The 17,112-nt window shown below is 42.5% G+C and overlaps 1 protein-coding gene across 5 annotated transcripts in view; it reads right to left on the bottom strand.

The window, feature by feature from the left end:
• Positions 1–17,112, bottom strand: part of MTHFD1 (methylenetetrahydrofolate dehydrogenase, cyclohydrolase and formyltetrahydrofolate synthetase 1) — a 60,563-nt gene that overhangs the window by 39,254 nt on the left and 4,197 nt on the right. For 3 of the 5 annotated variants that reach the window (XM_055538324.1, XM_055538327.1, XM_055538325.1), the window contains exon 2: positions 5,620–5,704. In XM_055538324.1, coding sequence (XP_055394299.1) covers positions 5,620–5,704 — 85 coding nt within the window. Of the gene's footprint in view, positions 1–5,619; positions 5,705–15,964; positions 16,370–17,112 lie in introns of those variants that run through there. The other 2 variants (XM_055538323.1, XM_055538322.1) reach the window with 2 other exon arrangements.

Raw genomic sequence — 17,112 nt, 5'->3', positions numbered from 1 at the left:
GACCATAAAAGGCCAAAACGTGGGCAGTGGCCCAATTCCTGGAAATCCCTGCCACCTCTCCAAAGTAACTGGAATAATCTTCCTACTTCCTAGCCTAGGAAATTACCCTGCCCTGAGCGCTGAACAACTGATGCTTCGAACTGTGGTGTTGGGGAAGATTCTTGAAAGTCCCTTGGACAGTAAGGAGATCAAACCAGTCAATTCTAAACGAAATCAACCTTGAATATTCATTGGAAGGACTGATGCTGAAGCTGAAGCTCTAATATTTTGGCCTCCTGATGCAGAGTTGACTAGCTGGAAAAGACCCTGATGGTGGGAAAGATTGAGGGCAGGAGGAGAAGGGGATGACAGAGGATGAGATGGATGGATGGCATTAACGACTCAATGGACATGAGTTTGAGCAAACTCCAGGAGATGCTGAAGGACAGGGAAGCCTGGCGTGCTGCAGTCCATGGGGCTACAAAGAGTCAGACACAACTGAGTGACTGAACAAATCAAATCAAATCATAACAAGTACAACAGCACATGAACTGAGAACTTCCAGATGTACAAGCTGGATTTAAAAAAGGCAGAGGACCCAGAGATCAAATATCTGCTGGGTCATAGAAAAAGCAAGAGAACTCCAGAAAAACATCTGCTTCTGCTTCACTGACTATGCTAAAGCCTTTGATTGTGTGGATCACAACAAACTGTTGAAAATTCTTAAAGAGATGGGAATACCAGACCATCCTACCTGCCTCCTGAGAAACCTGTATGCAGGTCAAGAAACAACAGTAGAACCAGACATGGAATAATGGATTGGTTCAAAATTGGGAAAGGACTACATCAAGGCTATATATTGTCACCCTGCTTATTTAACTTATATGCAGAGTATATCATGCGAAATGCCAGGCTGGATGAAACATAAGCTAGGATCAAGATTGCTAGGAGAAATATCAATAATCTCAAATATCAGATGACACCACCCTAATGGCAGAAAGCAAAGAGAAACTAAAGGGCCTCTTGATGAAGCTGAAAGAGGAGACTGAAAAAAGCTGGCTTAGAACTCAACATTCAAAAAATGAAGATCACAGCATCCAGTCCCATCATGTCATGGCAAATAAATGAGGAAAAAAAGGAAACAGTGACAGACTTTATTTTCTTGGGCTCCAAAATCACTGAGGATGGTGACTGCAGCCATGAAATTAAAAGACCCTTGCTCCTTGGAAGAAAAGCTTTGACAAACCTAGACAGCATATTAAAAAGCAGAGACATTACTTCGCCAACAAAGGCCAACATGCTGATAAATACAGTCAAAGCTTCAGTTTTTCTAGTAGTCATACACCGCTATGAGAGCTGGACAATAGAAGAAGCTGAGCACTGAAGAACTGGTGCCTTCGAACTGAGGTGTTAGAGAATATTCTTGAGAGTCTCCTGGACACCAAGGAGATCAAACCAGTCAATCCTAAAGGAAATCAACCCTGAACATTCGATGGAAGGACTGATGCTGCAGCTGAAGATCCAATACTTTGGCCACCTGATGTGAAGAGCTGACTCACTGGAAAAGACCCTGATGCTGGGAAAGATTGAAGGCAGGGGGAGAAGGGGACGACAGAGGAAGAGATGGTTGGATGGCATCACTGAGTCACTGGACCTGAGTTTGAAAAAGCTCCAGGAGATGGTTAAGGACAGGGAAGCCTGGCATGCTACAGTCCATGGGTCACAAAGAATCAGTCATGACTGAGCAACTGAACAAGACAAAATGGTCTTCTGATTCCTGTTTTACAACGTAAAATATCCTGGATACTGGTTTATTCATTAGTTTTTCTTCTGCTCCAGGGAAAAGATTTTATAGGCAAGACTTGGGTTGAAAGCTACAGAGTGTGTGACTTTCTTCAGACTGGGTGGTGAGGAAACAGGGTAGTGCTCTAGGAAGCTTGTGCTCAGCTTGAAGTTACCATCCTTCACTTGTGTGGGAGCCTTAGTTCTGAAGAATAACTCAAAGCTACTTTTATGTATATTCCCTGAGAAGGAACCAGGATCCTGCCCCAAGGCTGTGCTGTACTATTGTTTCCAGACAGTCCCTCTCCCGTGTTTCTACATCCCCTCCCTTCCCTGACAATCAACTGTTTGAATCTGCCCTATGGGAGGCTGAATTAAGCCTATTTCCTACAAATGAGAAATGGGGGACACAGGAAGGATTTGTACCACATGGGACCCCACAGGCTTCTGCTTGGTTTCATTACTGTGTCTACAAGAAGACAGCTCCCATCCTGTGGGTGGGGGGCGGGGATAAAAATTAGAACAACCAGAAATATATACAATCACTTGAACTACAGAGACATTACATAAACAGTACTGTCATTCCTTCTGCATAGGATGGGCAGTGTGTGTGGCTGGATTGATTGTGATCAGATCTGCATTTTGACAAGGGTGGCATCTGCAGGTAAAAGGACAGACTGGAAGCATCCAGATCACAAGTTTGTAAGCGTGTGACTAGTGCCCCAGTGGGGTGGGAGAAGCAGAAATCAAGAGGAGGGAAAATGGACTTCCCTGGTGATACGGATGGTAAGAACCCGCCTGCTGATAGAGGGGACATGGGGGTGATCTTTGGTCCACATGCTGTGGAGTGACCAAGCCTGTGCGCCACAACTATTGAGCCTGTGTCCCCTCGAGCCTGTGATCTGCAACATGAGACGTCACTGCGATGAGAAGCCCGGGCACCACAGCTAGAGAAAGCCCAGGCACAACAACAGAGACCCAGCACAACCAATAATAATCATAATGATAGTAAATTAAACAAAATGATTTTTAAGATAAATAAATATACAAAAGGAGGGAAGAGATCTCAAGAGCTTATGATGTGGAGAGCAGAGAGGACAAGACACAGCTCAGGTTTTTGGTTTGAGTATGTGGGGAAATGGTGGTGCCACTCACCAGGGTGGAAAAAAAAAAGAGGTCTGAGGCAGCACAGATGTGATTACAACATAATCTGTGAACATGCATCATAGAATAACATTGCATCATAGAATGACATTGCTTCTGGTGCTAAAGTGCAAGATTAAAATATTCTACCACTGTTTTATTGGCAAGAGCATAGGAGACAAGTTGCAGAACAGCATTTATGTAACAAAAACACTTTGCAATCAATAAGTTTAAAATAGGAGCTTGGAAGTCAATTTTAAAAACAGGAAAAAAAAAAAACAAAAAACCTCTATTGCTACAAAAAGGGTTTTAGATAGACAGATTTCTTGTCTATGACATTTACTCTTCATACAACAAACAATTCACAAGAATAAGCCAAGAAATAACTGGTCCCACAAATGTACCAAGTGTACACCCACAACATATACCTTTGATTCTTAGCAATTTGTAAAAATAAAAAAGGAAAATCCACCAACCACAGAACAGACCAAGCAGAACGACAGGCCTTCGGTGCTTTTCTTGTCAACTAAGGCCTCTCAGATAATGTATAGCAATGGGGGGGATATTATTCACTCTGAAATTCTTGGAGAACATGGAACAGAACTTAGCAAGGAATTAAATGATATATATGGAGACACACCTACAGAGAGAAATGAGACGTGAGGGACCAGGTATTTCTGAACGGAATTGCAAATGCAAGCTATCAGTTTCTTGTCGTCCCAATAAACCCTTTAGACATTCATTTGTACATCTGTCCACATGACACGTATTTATGAAATACCTTCTGCCTTTTTATTGAAGGCCTCTTACTGGATGAACCTGGAGCTCTTGGAAGAAAGTGGCTAGGAAGTATTCTCCCAAGCAGCCATGGGCCTGGGGGCTCACTTACACAAAGAATAAGGTAGAAAAGAAGTCTGAGCGTTGAGCATTGGCATTTAAATGGTCAAGGTAACAGGAACAGCAAGCAAAAAGATTAGAGAAGGGAGTGATGTCCTGGAAGCCAAGAGTCTGGAACTCAGAAGAAATCCAGGTTTACAAGTTCCTGACCTACAGCGGATACCTGGGGGTCAGATGAAATTGTGCAGGGCAATGGTTCCCAAAGTGTGGATCATGCACTCTTGGGGAACCCCAACACCCTTTTAGAAGACCTGCTAGTGCCATTTTAATACCATGATGTCATTTGCCATTTTCACTGTATTGACATGTGTATCGAGGCTGCAAAAGTTATGGCGGGTAAGACTGCTGATGACCTAGTAAGAATCAAGACAATGGCACCAAACTGTACTAGTCATAAGGATATCCTTCACTATCACACACACTCAGTAAAAAAAAAAAAAAAGAAAAAAAAAAAAAAACAACACACACACCAATTTCACTTAGAAGTGCTCTTGATGCAGTAAAAATTATTTTTATTAAACCTCGATCCTTGAGTCCATGTCTTTTAAATATTCTGCATAAAGAATGGGGAAGCAATCATAAAGCACTTTGGCCATAAACAGAAGCGGCTTCACCAGGAAAAGCACTTGTGCTTTCTTGCCTTGCAAGCAGAACTGGCCAGTTTTTTTAATGAAACACCAAATTTACTCGAAAGAACAACTGACAAACAATGATTACTGGGGCTTGAACATTTGGCAAGTATTTTCTCAAAATTGGATAAAGCGAGCCTGCTACTTCAAGGAAAATAACTAATGACAAAATTGGAGCTTTCAAGCAAAAATTGGTATTTACGTACTTCCTGTGAGCTTGACAACTTCTCAACACTTACAGGCTTTTCTGATGAGCTTGTTGGTGACAGTAATGATTATGATTTTTTAAAATATCATGTAAGAGAATGTATTAACATTTGGGAGATCTGTATAATTCAGTGAACCATTATTTTTCAGATGAGGAATGAAGAACACAACAAAAACCACACACAGGTAAATATCCATTCAAACTGTAACATAAAACAAGATTCCGACTTAACAAAATACGAAAGTTCACTGATAACAGTTTCAGATTTCACACTGCAACTACCTTTTTAAAACTTTACTTACTGAATCCTTATAGTACTAAAGAAAAACAACCACAATTATCTGAGAAGAATATCAAAAGAACACTTCCTTTTACAACCATATGTCTGTATAAGGTCAGATATATGTGAAGGTTCTTCATATATTTCAATCAAACCAGTAGAGCAAGAGAGTGAAAAGTGGATAGGAATTCAGCTGTTCTCTATTAAGCCAGACAGTAAAGGGTTTTGCAAAAATGTAAAACAATGCCCCTTTTCTCATTCCATTGTTTTTAAGAGTTACTAAATCATAAAAATACTACTTAGTGCTAATATATAGTGAGCATACTATTGGTATTTAAAAATATACAAGTATCTTTAAACTTCTTAGTTTTCATTTCTAATATAGTAAAATATCAATGGATAAATTCATATAAACAAAAGTTCCGAAGTCTTAAATTTTTTAGTGTAAAGGGGTCCTAAGACCAATGATCAAGAGATGCTGGATTAGGGGAAAGTACCCACAAAGAATAGCCGAGAGCCAGGGCAGGTCCACATGCAGAAGTTGAGCTGAAGAGGAGTAGCCTGCACAGAGAAACTGAAAAGTTCTGAGGCTTCACAGAAGCCAAAAAAGAGGGAGAACTTTGATGTATTTGTTGTCTTAAGTACTACTGAGAGATTGAGAAAGGAAGAAAGATACTAGTGGAAACACACTATCATAATACCTGTAAAATTGCCAGGCCTGGTATGAAACCAGGTACTTCCTCCTTCATCTGAATGACTTGGTTCTTCAGTCTCTCCTTTATTTGCCTAGAGAAAAAGGAAAAGACTGGAGTTAAAACTTAATGCTTCAAGTCACAAATAAGCGATATGTATTATTAGATATATTGAAATTGAAAAAACACCTTCACTAAACAGACATTAGGAGAAGGCGATGGCACCCCACTCCAGTACTCTTGCCTGGAAACGCCCATGGACGGAGGAGCCTGGTAGGCTGCAGTCCATGGGGTCGCCAAGAGTCAGACACGACTGAGCGACTTCACTTTCACTTTTCACTTTCATGCATTGGAGAAGGAAATGGCAACCCACTCCAGTGTTCTTGCCTGGAGAATCCCAGGGACGGGGGAGCCTGGTGGGCTGCTGTCTATGGGGTCACACAGAGTCGGACACGACTGAAGCGACTTAGCAGCAGCAGCAGACAGACATTATCTGACGTTGTATGTACTCCGCACCACCCATCAGTTTTCCAGGGCTCAAGCAGACACGGATCTTTTCTAATTCTCACTGACACTGACTGGGCCATGGGTTATGGGGCAACTAGTTTAAAACACACTAGTTGAATATATAAAATAGATCATCAACAAGGACAGAGAACTCCTCATTATTCTGTAATAACCTAAATGGGAAAAGAATCTGAAGACTAGATATTTATATATCACTGAATCACTCTGTTGTGCACCTGAAACTGAAACATTGTAAATCAACTATACTCCAGCATAAAATTAACATTTTTAAAACACATACAAGTTTACAGCATTCAAAATCATACAGGGAACAAACAGAAACTTGGACCAATGCTTTTGGAAGGCTGCTAATACTCATCTTTTTCAGCATTTCCACTCTCTGAGTGCTACTGGAAAAAAGTTTACAGGAAAGAACTCAAGCTCACACCTTCTGCTCAACCTACCCTACCTAGTCACAGGGTATCTACAGAAGCTTGAATGATAAGTCAATGAATCCCACTCTGAATTCAGCATGAATTTACAAATTATATCCTAGTTCACAAAAGAATTTACCTTACTAAGTTGAAAGTATAACCTCTTGTGAAACAAAGATACATCAATTTACTAACATACAACTTCTCTACAATAGGACATTAAGTAAATGCCATTACATCCGTAAGTAAACATTCAAATTAGTCCAAACTGTCCAGTTACGATGCAGTTATTAACTTGAACAGGATCTGTCTCTCCTGAAGGACCAGTTTTGCCATTTATCTTCATCTTAACCACAGTGACAAACAAATATGCCCAGATATTCACAGCATCTCTTCCCTCATTCTAATTTGGCTACTCCCTCCTCCAGCTCTCCACATTTTACACATATCTGGCACAGGAGGACTTCTCTGGTGGTAGAGTGGATAAGAATCCACCTGCCAACGCAGGGGACATGGGTTCGATCTCTGGTCTGGGAAGATTCCACATTGTGCAGAGCAACTAGCCTGTGTGCCAGGACTACTAAGCCTGCACTCTAGAGCCCACAGGCCACAACCACTGAACCCATGGGCTACAACTACTGAAGTCTGCACGCACTAGGGCCTGTGCACCATGACAAGGGAAGCCACTGCAAGGAGAAGCCCATGCACCACCATGAAGAGCAGCCCCCACTCACTGCAACTAGAGAAAGCGTGAGTGCGGCCACAAAGACCCAGCACAACCAAAAACAAAGTAACTCCAACAAAAAGCACAGGAGTAGCAAAGGACAGATTATTTGGGTTAGCCTAGTAAATGGTAAGAATGTTTAGGGATACAAGAAGTTAGAACTAGGACTGCAAAATCTTGTAGCTAGTAGCCTTGTTTTTTCAAATCCAATATTCTACAAATCATACAGTTCAACACAAGTATTCTGACTCTTGGATTTCTTTTACTGGGATTTTAATGAACAGAGGCACAATTCTGCTCTGACACAAGACAACAGGAAACACTAGAGTTGCCAAGTCCTCCCTGGGCTGCCACTGAAACTTCCCAGCAGCCCCAGACAGTGGTTTCTCCTGCACGAGGACTGAAGTACTGCCCAAGTTGCTGCAGAGAACAAGTCTCCACTCTCTCCTCTCCCCTTCCTTCCCGCAACCACTGTCATAGCTAACACAAAGTGCCAGGCAGAGGCTTCTACTGGTTCTCCCTACCCCTCCTCACCCAAACAAAACCCACAGTGGGGAAGGGAGTCCTAGGAGGGGTAGGCGTTAAAAAAAAAAAAAAGCAATTCCTAGCACAATGTGAGAGAGTAAGGTGAACCAACAGTGAAAAGATGAACACATCTGAGACTCTCGATAACCCCCTGCGGTAGCCAAGGGAGAAAAAGCGTTCTTATTCCTGTTCACAGATGCAGACACAGGCGCTAAGCAGTCGGGACAGGTGCCTCTCCCAGGGCCAGTTTACAGAAAGAACAGGTGCAAAAGGCCCCCAGGGGGTAAATGAGGTCCAAGAGGAAGCAGTAATCAAATCAGGTAGATAGTCCTTTATTCTGAATGTGACGGGAAGCCATTTGAGGGTTTTCAATGGGGCTGACGTGATGGAACTCACTTTAAAAAAAACAAAAACAAAAACACTTTTTGGCTGTGCCCTGTGACATGCGGGATCCCGGTTCCCCAACCTGGGATGGAACCCTCACTCTCATTGGAACCGAAGCATCTAGACCACCAGGGAAGTCCTTGGCCTTACATTTTTAAAGGATTATTCTTGCTGCTGAATTGGGAATACACCCAAGGGGGAAAGATGAGAATCAAAGACATCAGCAAGAAGTTACTGCAACTGTAAAATCCAGGCCAAGAGGTGGTGGTAGCTTGGATTACGGACGGTATCAGTGGTAAGCTGGCAAGAAGTATGTATTCTAGATATACAAAACATGAAACACAGAGGAAATGCTAGGAATACAGAGGACTCTGAGTTTTGGTGGGGTTGTGAGATGGAGCTGGAAAGACTGATGGTACAAATATTTTAAGGACAGGACAGTGAATTTATTTACCAAATCTTATAAGGATTCTAGAATAAGTAAGCATTTGAGACCCAAGGAAAGAATCTAGGGACAAATAAAAATAACACTTAAACTCAGCAGGTAGTAAGCTATAGGAACCCAGTACTGCAAGGTAGTTTAGGTGGAAAATGTTGTTTCAGCCCAGGAAGTTAAAAGCAAAGAATAAAATATTCTTTATTTTCTATGCTATAATTTAAATGGGTATAAGGGTGCATTTTTTTTCCCCTAAAAGAAATTATAGCTTGAGATCACTTATACTGCCTCCCTTAAACTTTTTCTAAGAAGCAGGATCATTTTAAAATTTGCAGGGATATTCTTCCAACTACAAAGCTCTGTTGACAAGTTAACACTTAGTCCTCTTTATGAGACATGATCGGAATATCAATGAGACGGTCTAACATGCATATAAACCACAGTAAGCAAGAACTAGACAGCAAAGAACGCTAAAGCATCAGGTGGGAAATCTGCCCTGGTGAGGGGGGTGGCGGGGGGCAGAAATTAAGATAGTTGTAATTAGGTCTCCATAAGTCCCTTAAAATTTTTTTTTCCTGCCTGGCTTTCTTGTTTGGCCAGAAACTGAAGTACCTTAAAATGAAAAGTGGAAAAACAAACCCAAGTGTCAGGTATGTCTGAAGTTGAGACTATAAAAGAAAAAGATGGAGAGAAAAATTAATACTCCCTTCCTTGTCTACCTTTATTTTAGGGTCATAAAGCTGTGATGAATTAAATAGGGGGAAGCCCTTTACTTTTTTATAGCTCATTTTTAGAAAGCTTAAATGTATAATGGAAAAACTTTCAAATCACTGAAGTTTCCTCAATCAACAGAAACTTCCTTGATTGCAGACACCTCTCATTTCTATCCACGGCCCTGCCAAGTTACATCATCCTGGTAAAAATTTTGGGAGCAAAGCGAGGCAAAAGTGGGCATATGGAGATACATCCCTGATCCCTGAATAGAACTACACATGCTGGTCACACCATCTTCCATCAACATACCCTAAAATCTAAGGGAAGACACATCCCAATCTTGATGTAGGAAAAATCAGAACTAGAGTGCCACTGACATGAGCAGGACAAAGTAGCAGTAAGCCACTGAAGTCTCTCTGGTCCTGAAGGACAGGTACTAGTCCTGAGCCAAGAGTCATGGCCAATTAAACATGAACAGACACAGATGCAGTTTAACTAAGTTACTACTGGCATCTAGTGGGTAGATGCAATTACATACCCTACAATGCACAGGGCAAAGCATAGCAAAGAATTACCCAGCCCTCATGGTAACAGTGCCCAAGGCTGAGAAACTCTGCTGCTGGCCAATAAAATGCAATGTTCGGGGTTACCTTTTCTTTCTAAGCTGCAAAAATCAAGGTGGAATCATTTATAGCTCAACCTGTCAAAATTTGTTTGAATCTCTATGGATCTGCATGACTTATCAGTTTTTTCCAAGCTGACTTCTACCACATCCAAGTGTCAAAGACCCTAGTTAATAAAAGTCAAAGGTGTACGTCCCTATAGAATCTTATTACTCTTGAACAGTCCTAGTCAAAGTCTAACATCCCTAAACAGTCACCTAGATCTCTTGCCTCAAGTCCTGTACAATTACTCATGAAAAAATCCATTACAAATTCCAACTCATTCTGTTTCACAAAAGGGCCCATTTTTAAATTTTGGACATTTTATGCCTGAGGAAAAAAAAGCATTGCCAAAATACAACCCTAACAAAGACATTTCAACAGAAGCTATAGGTAGGAAAAGGAGGCAGAAAAGGATATTCAGCTACATGGCTAAGAAATCTACATGATGAAAAAAAAGCTGCCCAGTCAACAAACACTGAAATGTTAACACAGGCTTAGAGGAATTTGCAAATGATCCTTAAAAGGGCCACAGAATAGGCCTTTAGTAGTTGATCAGAGAAAAAGCAAGAACATTCAGCAACATGTAGGGCTATTCTAAACCAGGACATACATTTCTCTCTTTCCCCTCAAGGAGGCTGTTAAGATTTTACAATGCAGTAAAACACAAATGTCTGATTTTATTTGCTTTATTTTCATTTTGTTCATTTGCTGTTTTATTTTTCACTGAACCTCTCATTTGCTAAAAAATTCTTCAATTTTGGAAAAAATTAACATGTAGTTCCTTGTAAGAACAATTGAGGCCACCTAGTGTTCCAAGAAAGGTATATACTTCAAATTCCAAGTTAGTTTAATTGAATTAAATATTTTTCTTGTTAAAGAACATATTTACAAATGATGCGACTGACAAGGACTTAATTTCCAAAATATATAAACAACTCGTACATCTCAGTAACAACAACAAAAAACAATGCAATCAAAAAATGGGAAGAAGACCTAGACATTTCTCTAAAGAAGACATACAGATGGTCAATAGGCACATGAAAAGATGCTCAACGTTGCTAATTACAGAGATGCGAATAAAAACTACCCTGAGATATCACATCACGCTAGTCAGAAGGGTCATCATCAAAAAGTTTAACAAATGCTGGAAAGGGTGTGGAGAAAAGGGAACCTTCCTACATTGTTGGTGGGAATGTAATAAATTGGTGCAGCTACCATGGAAAACAGGGTGGCGATTCCTCTAAAAACTAAAAATAGAGTTGCCATGTGATGAAGCAATCCCATTCCTGGGTAGATATCCAGCGTGTATGTTAGTTGCTCAGTTGTGTCCGACTCTGCCACCACATGGACGGCAGCCCACCACGCTCCTCTGTCCATGGGGATTCTACAGGCAAGAATACTGGAGTGGGTTACCATTTCCTTCTCCAGGACGATATCCAGATGCAACTATAATTTTAAAAGATATACATGCACCCAGAATCTGCCTGCAATGTGAGAAACCCAAGTTTGATCCCTGGATCAGAAAGATCCCCTGGAGAGGGAAATGGCAACCCCCTCCAGTATTCTTGCCTGGAGAATCCCACGGACAGAGGAGCTTGGTGGGCTACAGTCCACGGGGTCACAAAGAGTCGGACACAACTGAGCAACTATACTTTCACTGTTCAGAGCAGCACTATTCACACTAGCCAAGATATGGAAACAAGCTAAATGCCCATCAGCAAGTGAACAGATAAAGAAGATGTGATACACACACAATGGAATACTACTCAGCCATACAAAAGAACGAAATAATGCTGTCTGCAACAACATGAACGGACCTAGAGATTATCATACTAAATCAGAAAGAGAAAGACAAATATCATATCACTTACATGTGGAATCTAAAACCTGATACAAATGAACTTATCTACAAACCAGAAACAGACTCACAGACATAGAACAGACTTGCGGGTGCCAAGGCAGGGCAGGTGCGGGAGGGACGGATTGGGAGTTTGGGAGTAGCAGATGCCAACTGAAATTCTATATATAGAATGAATAAACAAGATCCTACTGTACAGCCCAGAGAACTATAATCAGTACCCTGTGATAAACCATTATGGAAAAGAATATAAAGTAGAATGAGTGTGTGTATGTATATATATAGACACATACACACACACAAACAGAACTGAATCACTTTGCTATACAGCAGAAACTAACATAACACTGTAAATCAACTATATTTCAATAAAATAAATGTAAAAAAATTACCTTCTTGTTGATACATCATTTTTAGTGAGAAATAATATCAAGCACTACATTTTATCAATATACATATCAACTAACACCAGTACTCTTTTATTATGTTTAAGAACAAAATATTTACAATGATTATAATTTTATGCAAATATTTACTAAACTTAACAGGTACCTCAAACATATATTTGAAAACTTAATATGAATCTATTTTATGCTCCAATGAGAATTTATAATGTAAAATTCTTCCATCCAATTCTCTCCAACTCTCTAAGACCCAAGGGAACGGTGACTTACCTGATACTTATGACATGAAAACAGCTAACTGGTGTAAAGTTCTAATAAACCTCCAAATTCTCAGTGAGCGTAAAGGTCATCATTAATCCATATACGAAGTGACAAAATAAATGCTTTTGAGGTCTCCAGATCAGGGTTTATGGATCTCAACATGACTGACATTTGGGCCGGATAATTCTATGTTGTGGGGACATCCTGTGCATTGCAGGATGCTCAGCAGCATCCCTGGCTTCTCCTTCTAGATGCCACCAGCACACAGCCACTCGCCGTATGACAAGCAAAAATGTCTCCAGACATGTCCAAATGTGGCCATGGAAGGAGGGACAAAACTGCCACCATTTAAGAACCACTGACCTAGAGGAAACTACAAACTAGACTGAATTGGTGGAGAAAGGCTTCATAAAGGGCTTCCCTGGTGGCTCAGTCAGTAAAGAATCCACCTGCAATGCAGGAGACCTGGGTTTGATCCCCGGGTTGGGAAGATCCCCTGGAGGCGGGCATGGCAACCCACTCCAGTAGTCTGGCCTGGAGAATTCCATGGACAGAGGAGCCTGGCAGGCTGCAGTCCATGGGGTCACAAAGAGGCAGACACAACTGAGCTTTATAAAAGGTAGGATTTTAAAAGCAGACTAAAAGTGCATTAACATTAGAGAAGGGTCACACAGAGGAAAGCATTGTCAGAGAGGGTGCACACAGCCAGGTACAGTCCCACCTTTCCCCCTGCCCTCACACGGGAGTCGGGGCAGCTTCTTCTCAGACCCAACAAATCGGTGATGCTGGATCAGAGTATAGTATTGCTGGACTTTACATGTCTTTCAAAACGTCAGGTGACCAGATTCTTATGTGTAATTACACACTAATGTTGGGAAGTAATCCAATTTTTAAAAATAAATCTGTAAGCCCAACGAAACACAACTACATCTGGCCTCCAGGGTACCATTGTGTAATCCCCAGCTGGTAGCAAGAGTTATGAGACGTGATGGAGTGGCCCCAAGTCTCAGGATCTGCAAGCAAGGGCCCAACACCCAGAATTAGTCCTATTTCAGGACTGTCTAACCACAGATCTAAATGTTAGAGCAGATGACATTCAGTAGGCCTCTGGGTCAGCATCCGAGGGGAATGTGGAAAGAGTGTAGAAAATACTGGGGTCTCCACCAGGAGAAGAGGAGGGGCCAACAGCTCTTAGCTGAGACAAGGCTCAGAGACCTGGCCTTTCTGCTTTTGGAGAAGACTAAAGCTGTCTTGGAGAAGGCAATGGCACCCCACTCCAGTACTCTTGCCTGGAAAATCCCATGGACGGAGGAGCCTGGTAGGCTGCAGTCCATGAGGTCGCCAAGAATCCGACATGACTGAGCGACTTTACTTTCACTTTCATGCTTTGGAGAAGGAAATGGCAATCCACTCTAGTGTTCTTGCCTGGAGAATCCCAGGGACGGGGGAGTCTGGTGGGCTGCCATCTATGGGGACGCACAGAGTCGGACATGACTGAAGCGACTTAGCAGCAGCAGCAGCAGCAAAGGACAGTCTTGGGTAGGAACGGCTTAGGTCCAAAAGGCTTCTTACTTACTAAGCAGGGGTCAACATCCAAAGGAAAAATCATTTATCTTAAATCATGCAAGGCGGTGAACCCTCCTCCCCATAACACTGGCAGGATCATGGCCCCACCTCCTTCAAATCTTTGCCTACAAGTCCCTTTTACAATGTGTATGAGGTTAATTTCCATATTCAAAGTTATAATCCCTGTGACTCAGAAGTCTGCCCCTCTTCCCTGCTCTGGTTTTGAAAGGCTTTGGCAAAACCTTTAACAAAAACACTCCCTATTTCCTGAGGCACATCAAGCATCAGCAACCCAAAGCTGTACCTCTCCTGCCCAGGCTTGAAGGCAAGAACTTTTCAGCAAGTGGGAAAAAAAAAAAAGTTTAGCTAACAAAGGAGGGTGGTTTGACTGGTCTTCAACCTGTCAATAATGACTGTGACTCTGAAAATGATTTTCTGAGGTGACTCAGTTTGATTCATTCATCTCTTAAAAGGGAGAGCCAAATCTAGCCAGTAAAAGATTGCAATTCCTTTTAGCAGGCAAATAAAAAGCCCTTGGAGAGGAAGGAAAATAGGCTGATGAGGGTCTGCCACTAGCCTTAGAACTCTTGGTCAAACAAATCACTTCTGGCTGCAGTTTCATAAACTGCAACATGGAGGAAGCGGTGACCTGGGTAGCGGAGAAACCCTGCCTGTGGCATGGTTAGTTGCCCTCTCCCTCAAGGTCAAAGGCTTACAGGGTGCCAGGAGCCACCTTATGGGAAATCATCAAGGTGGGGGAAACTCACAAAGCAGAGATGCAATGGCCTTCTGCCCTGTGGATCAGATGTCAGAAGGTACAGCTGTAACCAGAGAAGCACACAGGACTTCCTCAGAGACCCTCATATACTCGTTTAATCCTCTCGGCAACCTCAGGAGATAAACACCATCATCGCCCCCACTACGCAGAAGTGGAAAGTGAGGTTGACTGACTTGCCCAAAGCCACACAGGCTGTAACCTTTACCCTATCCAGCATCTCCAGGAGTCAGCTGGAGAAGGGAGCCTGTTCCCTCCACTCCAGGGACCCTCCTCTGTGCCAGGCCAGCCTGATATCCCTTCTTCCAGAGGCTTTTTCATGCAAATGGGGATATAAACAGGGACTATGTACCTCTACTCAAAGCCCCTTGTCCAAATTCCAACCTGCCTTATCCCCACACTCCTGGTGGGTGAGGACAGATACATTTTCTTGGATGATAAGCCCTAGCAAAGATTTTGGCTGGTGCCATGGCCACGTAAATGACTGCCAGCCCAACTGCCACAGTCCACCTACAACACACCCAACAGCCTGATTGAGTGGCCTAGTGAAGAACCAGTGGAAGGCCCCACTTTCAGGAACTCCTGCTTGCTCTCCTGCACAGGCTCTCAGACTCAAGCCAAGGTTGAGGTTGATAGTCACCGTTCCATGGAACTTCCAAAAGGCCCACACTCGGAACTTATTACAGGTAAATCTTTTCAAGCACAAAAAGGCCTACAGGTACTTTATCTGCAGGACAAAATGAAAAGCTTATCAATTTCACTGTGGTGAACAAACTCTTTTTACAGAAAATAGTTCTTCTAGCCCTGTAGCTAAACATAATCAAGGCTCCATTTTATCTTTGAACAGTAGCATACATTCTAATTTTAAGGCTCAAGATGATAAACCAGCGTTCAGATACAGTTTGGATAAATACAAACACCATCTGTTTATTCAACATGTACTAAGTACCAATTTATTGTAACTTAACTATGTGCCAAGGACTGTTCTGAATGCTCTACAAGTAATGACTCATTTAATTTAACAATCCTATGAATTAGGTGATCAATATACAGATGAGGGGGCTTCCGAGGCGGCATTAGTGGCATTTGAAAAGAACGCACCTGCCAATGCAGGAGACATGAGATGCAGGTTCAATCCCTGGGTTGGGAAGATCCCCTGGAGGAGGGCATGGCAACCGTTCACTCCAGTATTCTTGCCTGGAGAATCCAGTGGGCAGAGGAGCCTGGTGGGCTACAGTCCATAGGGTCGCAAAGAGATACAACTGAAGTGACTTAGCAGGCATGCACGCATACAGATGAGGATGCTAAGGCAGTAGGTAAACTAAGTCGCCCAGTGATCCTGGAGGGAGCACACCATGACCAGCTCTGTGGATACCTCCCACAGGAATCTGTGTTACCGGCACATCAACAGGGTCTGCTCCACTCACAACTCAGAGCACCTTCTCTTGATGGCCTGACAAGCGGCAAACCATCTGTCTCTTCACAACTGGCCTTTCTATCAAGAAGACTTAATCAAGAGACTTAATCGATCCCTCCAGGGAAGTAACAGGCTCAACTGCAAAAGGAAAGGTCAAACAAATTGTACACTTCATTAGCCCCCTTTGAAAAGCGAATGGTGGTTCGCTTCTGGTCTAACAGCTGTTATCAGGGTAGTTTTATGACACCCTCTATTTTCCACCCTCTGTATCATTTCTTTAGAAGCTCCTCCCTGAAGCCAGGGGGCGCTCTCACCACCAAGGTCAGTGCACTTTTCACTCCCCACTCACCTTCAGCTTCTCTGAGGCCATCACTGCTGACCCCAGGGCAGTCATTTAATAATAACTGCCGAAGTCAAAGTTCCATGGCACAGGCTGTGTTTTTGGTGAAGAATCCTCTTCTCTGTAACACTGGCAGGCTCACGGCCCCACCTCCTTAAAACCTCTGCCCATAGGTTCCTCTTACACTCTCATGTTCAAAATTACAAACCCCATACCCCCACGCCTCAGAAATCTCCATCCCCTTCCCTGCACTGGTTTTCTCTTTGCCATTTCTCACTACCTCACACCCTGCTTTAACGAATTTTACCATCTTCATCTACCCATCAGGACACAAATTCTACCAGGGTAGGGATGCGGGCTGTCTTGATGACTGTTATACTCTTGTGGCTTTGAAGAGTGCCTGGCAGACAGGAGGCACACAGATATTTACTGAATGAATAAATATCCCCAAAGACACGTTGGTCCCTAACCCTCAGATCTCCCCCAGTGTTC

Source organism: Bubalus kerabau, chromosome 10 (assembly GCF_029407905.1).
Source record: "Bubalus kerabau isolate K-KA32 ecotype Philippines breed swamp buffalo chromosome 10, PCC_UOA_SB_1v2, whole genome shotgun sequence".
NCBI lineage: Eukaryota > Metazoa > Chordata > Mammalia > Artiodactyla > Bovidae > Bubalus > Bubalus kerabau.
This window is presented reverse-complemented; position numbering and strand designations above follow the sequence as displayed.